The sequence below is a fragment of the Argentina silus genome (assembly GCF_951799395.1).
Source record: "Argentina silus genome assembly, chromosome: 4".
NCBI classification, from domain to species: Eukaryota; Metazoa; Chordata; class Actinopteri; order Argentiniformes; family Argentinidae; genus Argentina; species Argentina silus.
The window spans coordinates 25,147,264-25,156,900 of NC_139658.1; the positions used below are offsets into that span (position 1 = coordinate 25,147,264).

The window sequence follows — 9,637 nt, forward strand, 5'->3', positions numbered from 1 at the left end:
TCGGTGTCTATCCTGAACCGAAGGAGAGAGAGAGCGAGACCATGGCGAGGTACAGTCTGGTAGAACTGAAGCCCTGCTTCACACTGCGGGCGTTATGGATGATAAAAGCGCTTTTCGACCTGACCGTATCGCAGGAGATTTACGCGCCGCATTCCATACGCGTCGAAGGAGATTTGACCCTGGGCGGCCTCTTCCCAGTCCACGCCCGCGGCTTCCCGGGAATGCCCTGTGGGGACATCAAGAAGGAGAACGGAATCCACCGGCTGGAGGCGATGATGTACGCCTTGGACCAGATCAACAGCGACGCGGAACTCTTGCCCAATATCACCCTGGGTGCCCGGGTACTCGACACCTGCTCCAGGGACACATACGCTCTGGAGCAGTCCCTCACCTTCGTCCAGGCGCTCATCCAGAAAGACACCTCGGATGTGAGGTGTACGAACGGCGAGCCGCCAGTGTTCGTTAAGCCCGAAAAAGTTGTTGGAGTGGTGGGCGCCTCGGCGAGTTCGGTGTCTATCATGGTGGCGAATATATTACGGCTGTTTCAGGTAAGAGCTACCGTCAGAATACCGTCAGACACACAGCGTGAGTGGTTCTAATGAGGGTACGGAACACGGTATACCGCCTGTCTGATTATTCCACCATCAGTACAACAATCACCGGCTTGCTACCGGGAGTGCATCTCGATGCTGTCTTAACGGGGCATATATTACAAAGTCTACGGACTTCTCCACACAAAAATATAATCAAATGAGATCCAATTTGAAATGGATTCGTGTCTGTACTAGTCGCTATCCCCCCCCCTTAATTTATTGACCCGGCTACCTGAGCCATTTCAAACGTTGATTGCTCCACGTAGATATCGAATACATATTTCATGAGAAGGGAAACGCACCGCAGAGGTGGTGAGTGTCTGCTCGAGCCCTGCGTGGTGCTCCCGGTCCCGCTCCGCACGCGCTCCCGTTCTGATTCACGATCACATTCCATCCCTTCCTTCTCCCGACGTCATGACCTGAGAGTTCTGGGCGGATTTCTTGTCGTGAGTGAGGTGGATTAAAAAGTTTTCAATCGGGTCAGGGTTTTTAAATATTCATTCCATATGGATCTATTTCCTTTTACCTCAGCTATGATGGTCAGTGTATGTGTGTGTGTGTGTGTGTGTGTGTGTGTGTGTGTGTGTGTGTGTGTGCGCGCGTGCGCGTGCGCGTGCGTGCGTGCGTGCGTGTGTGAGAGAGAGTGAGTGTGTTTCGGTGATGAGGGGTATGGGGTTTACCAATGACGGATATTTGGAGAGACATTTCAGTGTAATTATTCCTTGGCTGATAGAAAGCTCATCCATACACAGCTGTCTGAAGGTCACTCTTCTGCTAATGTCTGCTCCCTGGGTCACACACACACACACACACACACACACACACACACACACACACACACACACACACACACACACACACACACACACACACACACACACACACACCTGATCTTTGTTTACAGCATTTACACAGCCCATGGATACCATCAACATGGCGCAAGCACCATCAGAACTCTCTTTGCAGGTGGAAATGTCATGGGATGCTTTCCATAATAATAATAATAATAATAATAATAATAATAATAATAATAATAATAATAATAATAATAATAATAATAATAATAATTATTATTATTATTATTATTATTATTATTATTATTATTATTATTATTATTATTATATTTGTTCAGACGTTTTGGTTGGTGGCCTACTCTAGTGTGTTTAAATGAGAAATGCACCAGGCACACTATGGCCAGTGTTATGAAGCTTGCTCTGGACATTCTATGGCCCAGGGGAGGCTGGTGGAGGTAGAAATTGGAGGACGGGCTCATTGTAATGAATGGAACGGAATCAGGACTGGTATCAAACCAGCCTCCACTACTGCTATAGCCAGTGTTATAAAGCTTGTTATAGACACTATAGACAGTGTTAGAAAGCTTGTTATAGACACTATAGACAGTGTTATAAAGCTGGTTATAGAAACTATAGACAGTGTTATAAAGCTTGTTATAGAAACTATAGACAGTGTTATAAAGCTTGTTATAGACACTATAGACAGTGTTATAAAGCTGGTTATAGAAACTATAGACAGTGTTATAAAGCTGGTTATAGACACTATGACCAGTGTTATAAAGCTTGTTATGGAATGAAAAAAGGTGCACATATTATATCCCTACACAGTTTTCTTCTTGTGTTGCTGTATTCAGCCATCCAGTATGGCCTTTTCTCTGTTGCTGTATTCAGCCATCCAGTATGGCCTTTTCTCTGTTGCTCATGGCTTCATTTGTTCATGCAGCACAAAGTATGAGACTCTTCCAGACTGAGACGTATTAACCACTTTAACCGCATCTACAGAACAACAACAAAACTGAAAACAACTAAATCTGGCCCACAGCTACAGACCCCCCCAACACATACAGTACCCCCCTCCCCCTCCCCCCTATCTCCTTCCCTAACCCTATCCTATCTCTCTCTCATTTCCTCTCTCTCCCTCCCTCCCTCCCTCCCTCCCTCTTTCCCTAACCCTATCCTATCTCTCTACCTCCCTCTCTCTCCCTTCCTCCCTCCCCCCCTCTCTCTCCCTTCCTCCCTCTCTCCCCTCTCTCCCTCCCCAACCCTATCCTATCTCCCCCCCCCCAACCCTCTGTCTACCACCAACTACAACTAACAAAGCTGCAGCTTACAGTTCCGTTAATCCGAGTCCACAGGGGTTTCTCTGCACTTTTCGACTTTCTTCCTTCCTTGTTTATGAGTGTTTGTGCTGATTCTCACCCTGTCACAGCGGGTTGTGAGGCTGCTCTCCCCTTAGCGTCCGGGGGCAGCGTTAGGGGCCTGCTGTGGGAGAGTTAGCAGGCCCTCAGGAGACACAGAGCACGACAACACATTCATCGGTTATGGAGAGTAAGCCTCATCCCGGACACAGAGAAGATTTATTATTTATTTTTTTATTGAAAACTGCATTTACTTCAGAGTCTTCTGTAGGCCTAGCAGACAGGGGGAAGTGGTGGTGGCATCGGAACAGTTTTCTCCTGGCGTTGGACTTGCACAGCTAGAGGACAGAGTGAGATGTCCTTCAAGGTCTTGGATGGGAATATCATTGACTGATATCCTGCCAAATGACTGAGTCAATACATGTCAGAGGAATTACGCAGCGGAAATAACTTAAAATGCAGTGTGCCTCACTCCAACTGTCCTATATGCAGTGTGTGTATCTCTGACTCTGATGTGTGGACAGTACGCTAACCTCTTTTCATTTGACTTTATCTGGGTGTTTAGCAGTGGGCTGAGATATTGCTTGACGTAATGGCTGTACTGTCGGCTGTCCGACTCCAATGATTGATTGAAAGTCAAATGGACCTGGAGGTCTGTTCCACTCTGATGACCTCCTTGTCGGCTCTGCGGTTCCCTGCCTCTGCCCTGCATCTGTCACCGTCTCTGTCACCGTCTCCAGAGAGCTCAGTCAACAGACTAGCTGGACATCGTCTGTCTTTGGGAGTCTGGAAAGCAGAGATTCAATCACAGACAGCTGATCATACACACCTGTACATACCTGTGTATGTGTACTGTACAAACTCTCTCTCCCTCTCTCTCCCTCTCTTTCTCTCTCTTTCTCTCTCCCTCTCTTTCTCTCTCTTTCTCTCTCCCTCTCTCTCCCTCTCTTTCTCTCTCCCTCTCTCTCCCTCTCTTTCTCTCTCCCTCCCTCTCTCTCTCTCCCTCTCTCTCTCTCTATTTCAGTCAACATCGTCAGAGCACAAGCATAGAGAAGGCACTGTTATTGCTTTGCAGATAAAGAAATCTTCTTATCAAACCGAGAGAGAGGGAGAGAGAGGGAGAGAGAGAGAGAGAGAGAGAGAGAGAGAGAGAATAGGGAGGGAGAGAGAGAGAGAGAAAGAATAGGGAGAGAGAATAGGGAGGGAGAGAGAGAGAGAGAGAGAGAGAGGGAGAGAGGGAGATAGAGAGAGAGAGAGAGAGAATAGGGAGAGAGAGAGAGAGAGAGAGAGAGAATATGGAGGGAAATGTGGGAATAAACATCCCTTCGGTGCTCAAATGAACCGAAGCTGTGGCGTTAATATTGAACAACAGCCATGTAGGAGAATATCTCCTCTCTTCCTTTCTCCCCCCCTTCTCTCCCTCTCTCTCTCTCTCTCTGTCTGTTTCTCTCTCTCTCTCTTTTTGTCTCCCTCTCTCTCTCTCGCTCTCTGTCTCCCTCTCTCTCTCTCTCTCTGTCTCTCTCTCTCTCTCTCTCTCTGTTTCTCTCTCTTTTTGTCTCCCTCTCTCTCTCTCTCTCTCTCTCTCTCTCTGTCTCTCTCTCTCTCTCTCTCCCTCTCTCTCTCTCACTCTCTCTCTCTCTGTCTTTCAGGCCTCAGTTCAAAAATGTTTTGGGGGGCCAGGACGGAGGAGGATTAAGATAAAGGTTTATGCCACAGACTGATATGAGCTGAACTACCCCCGGGACCTGGCGCCATGACTGCCATGCTCCTCCTCATGTCTCACCTCTCCGTTTCCGCGTTTACAATTTTTGTTTCGTCTTGTCTCTGAGTCGCTCAGCGGGGAGGTTACATCATCGAGTCACCGTGGCGGTACGACGCCTTCAGTCCCGGAGCCTCTCCGTTCTGAGGGCATGCAAATGCGTCTCCCAACGCGCCACTTTGGCTCCTCCTTCCCCGCTAATGTGACAAGAATAATAATAACAGAGACATTTGTTTGAAGATCTTCTGGTGAACGTCACGAAGCACGGCCCCGGATCCGCCTCGTCCCTCTCTGCCGTTGCTGGTGTAGTATAACGAGAACGCCCCGCAGCGAAGAAACGCCAATCATTAACGGAGCAGATCACTTTGCTCATTTCGGAAAGCCTCAGTGATGATGATGACGTACAGTAATTAATGAAACAATTCCCCCCCACTCCAATCAATAGTTGCTGCAGCTCCCCGCAGAATCCGTCCTCCCCCACTGACATTCATCACACAAGTCTAACCTGTTAATTTGTCTCTTGATTAATTCAGAACGAGATGAAATAATGCTCTTTGAACGATCCATCGGGGTAAAAGACGTGTCATGAAACCTTGTGAGGAAAGTAGATTATTGAGCATATGCCTAAAGGCTTTTTGTCCAGACAAGAATATGGAGCTGGCTTCGTTGTGTTATGATATGATATTCATAGCTATAGATCAATTTTGAGTGCAGTAAAGAACAGTACAGTAACTCACTAACTAAGTACCATGACCTGATTACGACTAAAATCGACATTTAGACCAAACAAGGAGAGGGAGGCTGGTGGAGGCAGAAATGGTGGGACGGCTCATTGTGATGCATGGAACGGAATCTCATTCTGTTCATGCATCACAATGAGCTCATCCTCTGATTTCTAAGAAGCCAGTAACAGTAAACTAACCTACCTTAGCAGCATAGACCGACAAGCTCTTTCTTCAAATATAGCAACACCAGGCCAAGTACCACTTGATCCTGATGGTGTCTGGATGTATTTTACAGCTGCTGAAGCACAGAGCTGATGTGAGAGTGTTGTGTGTCGAGTGGAGACGTGGTGGTGGGGGGGGGGGGGGGGGGCAGGAAGAGTGACTGCAAATATTGACTGGATGAGGCACCCTTTGAGAGGCAACCTTTGACCCTGCTAACTGGGCACATGCATGTACAGTACGGTACGATGGTTACACACACACACACACACACACACTACAACTACTCTTTGAATGTTCGTGTGAAGTATCATTGCTGCACTCATTGATTACAACAGTAGACGGTACAAGACATCCATGAGCAGAGCAGAGCAGAGGAGAGGAGAGCAGAGCAGAGCAGAGCAGAGCAGAGGAGAGCAGAGCAGAGCAGAGGAGAGCAGAGCAGAGCAGAGCAGAGCAGAGGAGAGCAGAGCAGAGCAGAGGAGAGGAGAGGAGAGGAGAGGAGAGCAGAGCAGAGCAGAGCAGAGCAGAGCAGAGCAGAGCAGAGCAGAGGAGAGCAGAGCAGAGCAGAGCAGAGCAGAGCAGAGCAGAGCACAGCAGAGGAGAGCAGAGCAGAGCAGAGCAGAGGAGAGCAGAGCAGAGCAGAGCAGAGCAGAGCAGAGCAGAGCAGAGGAGAGCAGAGCAGAGTTGGAGTTCAGTAGGAGAGTAAAAGCACCCGTGCTCCTCTCACAAGTACAGCAGAGATGCCTGCGTGAGCTTTCTCCTCATTGATGTATTTCAGTCAGCCGTCGTATTTCAGTCAGCCGTCGGCCTTCAAAAGCTTCTCTGAGTCTTCTAGCGCCATAACGTGACAAAAACACTGTTTGATTTCTGACAGCTTGAAGGAGGTTCGGTTCAGACAGCCAGAACACGCCCCTGTTTCTGTTTCAGTAGAAGAAGAGGAGAGCATTTCTCATCTTGCATTGATTGCTTGCGGTAGTATTCCTGTCTAGCGGGCCAGTAAGCTATGCTAAGCTGCATCTCTATGTTGTCTATGGTATAGTGCAGCAGTATGCTATGCTAACCTGTAGCCCTGTGTTGTCTATGGTATAGTGCAGCAGTATGCTATGCTAACCTGTAGCCCTGTGTTGTCTATGGTATAGTGCAGCAGTATGCTATGCTAACCTGTAGCCCTGTGTTGTCTATGGTATAGTGCAGCAGTATGCTATGCTAACCTGTAGCCCTGTGTTGTCTATAGTATAGTGCAGCAGTATGCTATGCTAACCTGTAGCCCTGTGTTGTCTATAGTATAGTGCAGCAGTATGCTATGCTAACCTGTAGCCCTGTGTTGTCTATAGTACCAGTATGCTATGCTAACCTGTAGCCCTGTGTTGTCTATAGTATAGTGCAGCAGTATGCTATGCTAACCTGTAGCCCTGTGTTGTCTATGGTATAGTGCAGCAGTATGCTATGCTAACCTGTAGCCCTGTGTTGTCTATGGTATAGTGCAGCAGTATGCTATGCTAACCTGTAGCCCTGTGTTTGTCTTTGGTCTCAAGCTAAGCAGGATTGGACATGGTTGATATTTGGGAAACCAAATGCTGTAGGAAGTGTTGTTAGTAGGACAGTGGGTAACCTACCAATAGTTAACTAACCACTAGTTAACTAACCACTAGGTAACTAACCACTAGGTAACTAACCACTAGGTAACTAACCACTAGGTAATTAACCACTAGTTAACTAACCACTAGTTAACTAACCACTAGTAACCTACCACTAGGTAACTAACCACTAGGTAATTAACCACTAGTTAACTAACCACTAGTTAACTAACCACTAGGTCGCCTGTCTTCCTCCCCCATCAGGACCGTCTTATCATCCCTAGACGTGAAGCCCCGCCTTTCCCTGCTGTTAGACCCAGCCTTTCCCTGCTGTTAGACCCAGCCTTTCCCTGCTAAAGCCCCGTCTTTCTCTGCTAAAGCCCCGCCTTTCCCTGCTGTTAGACCCAGCCTTTCCCTGCTAAAGCCCCGTCTTTCTCTGCTAAAGCCCCGCCTTTCCCTGCTGTTAGACCCAGCCTTTCCCTGCTAAAGCCCCGTCTTTCCCTGCTAAAGCCCCGCCTTTCCCTGCTGTTAGACCCAGCCTTTCCCTGCTAAAGCCCCGTCTTTCCCTGCTAAAGCCCCGCCTTTCCCTGCTGTTAGACACAGCCTTTCCCTGCTAAAGCCCAGCCTTTCCCTGCTAAAGCCCAGCCTTTCCCTGCTGTTAGACACAGCCTTTCCCTGCTAAAGCCCAGCCTTTCCCTGCTAAAGCCCAGCCTTTCCCTGCTAAAGCCCAGCCTTTCCCTGCTAAAGCCCCGCCTTTCCCTGCTGTTAGACCTGTGTGTTGAGGACTGACCTCCCACCGGGTCAAGCCTGCCCGCCTGCCTGTCACTGGGTTGGTTGTGAAGGGGTGGTTTATGAAGGGAACTCACAGTTGAACTGATTGAACACCTGAAAACCCCCAAGGCTAAGCAGTGTATGACATCTTAATGTAAAGTACCCAATGCCTCCCCTCGCTGCAAACACAGGCTGATAAATGAGCTTGTTTTAATGATCCTGCAGGTGTTGTGTTCCGAGCAGCGGGTGAGAGAGGGTGTGTGTGTGTGTGTGTGTGTGTGTGTGTGTGTGTGTGTGTGTTGGTGGGGTGCTGGCTCAGCCATTAGAGGTGGTGTCTCATTATCCACCATATTTAAATCAGAGAGTAATTAATATGTCCTTGTCTAACTAAAGCAACAATTACATCCAAATAGATATTCACTTAGAGAGACAGGAAAGATGAACAGAGGCATATGTTTGTTGAGGATGATATAACTCTCTTAAAGAATGACTCACATGTGTATTATAGTTAATGACCCATCTTTCTGAATATCGATTAAGTGTATACAGTGTTAAAGTTTATGGTATATGCAACCATATTTCTCTGTCTCTCTCTCTCTCTTTCTCTCTCTCTCTCTCACTCTCTTTCTCTCTCTCTGTCTCGCACGCACGCACACACACACACACACACACACGCACACACGCACACACACTCTCTAGCTGAGGTCTAGTATGACATTATGATGAATGTGCTCTGATACAGTGCTTCTTCCAGCCTAGGTAAGCTTTGCCGTACTTTGATTATAGGGTCGGTATAAAATACTGACATTCTCAACACATTATCCTGGCAATGAGTCATATTTTCACTTCCTGAACTCCCTGAAACTAGGCTTTATGCAGCGATGCATGCTCTGAACGGTGAGCCTTTGTTAAATCAATTAACCCTGGCCTTGTTTGACACAGTGTTCGTTATTAAGGTGAATAACAGCCGTAAATCTCCACTGTACAATACGCCACAGCCCAGGAGAGAGAAAGGTTATCTTATCCCAGACTCTTCCTGTATAGTAATACAATTATGCTGGTATTCATGGAAGATAAAGAACAGACCGTTAATTTCCTTGTTGGGTCGCTACAGTAGGCGTTCTAAAGGGAGCACCTGCATGCGCATGGCTGGAGATATTCCTGCTTATTATATTCCAACGTGCAGAGGGAGGTGGAAGAGGAAGAGGAAGAGGAAGAGGAAGAGGAAGAGGAAGCGGGAATGGAAAAGCCAGACTTTGAACCTTCGCAGAATCCCATGAAAGCGCGACGTACTTGCATGATTTTAGTCACATGACGACGCGAGTCGTGAGCCACGAATTCTGCGTGAAACTTGGGGAGGAGGAGGAGAGGAAGAGGAGGTGGGGGAGGAAGAGGAGGAGGAGAAGGAGGGGAGGAGGAGGATTATTTCTGTTGTCGGTTGTTTGAAGCGTACAGAGGTGTGTGAGTCCTTTGTCATTGCTGTATTGTTCTGACTGGCTTCCTAGACATCAGAGGACGGGCTGTAATGCACGGAACAGAATCTACTGTAGAAATGGTGTCAAACATACGTGTTTCATACCACGCCTCATTCCGTTCCCGTGGTTTGAATCGTTAACCTCATCATGAGCAGCTCTCCTGCCCCCTCTTCTTCCCCTCCACACGTCCGCCTGACCAGTCATGTGACCCAGAGGGTGACGACTCAGAATCACCTCTGCAGGGAACGCTCGTGTTGTTATTCCTGGCAGTGCGGCGTGAATCTCTGTGACCAATGGTGTTGACATGGAGTCTGCCTGAGTCACAGTCTGAGGACGCTGGAATGAGTCCCGGCTCGTGATTGG

At 47.9% G+C, this 9,637-nt stretch overlaps 1 protein-coding gene across 1 annotated transcript in view; it reads left to right on the forward strand.

Annotated features, from left to right (window-relative positions):
* The first annotated feature begins 203 nt into the window (after positions 1–203).
* grm7 (glutamate metabotropic receptor 7) overlaps positions 204–9,637 on the forward strand; it is a 130,316-nt gene continuing 120,882 nt past the window's right edge. The window contains 1 exon segment of the mRNA XM_083669187.1: positions 204–548. Coding sequence (XP_083525313.1) covers positions 222–548 — 327 coding nt within the window. The 5' untranslated portion in view covers positions 204–221.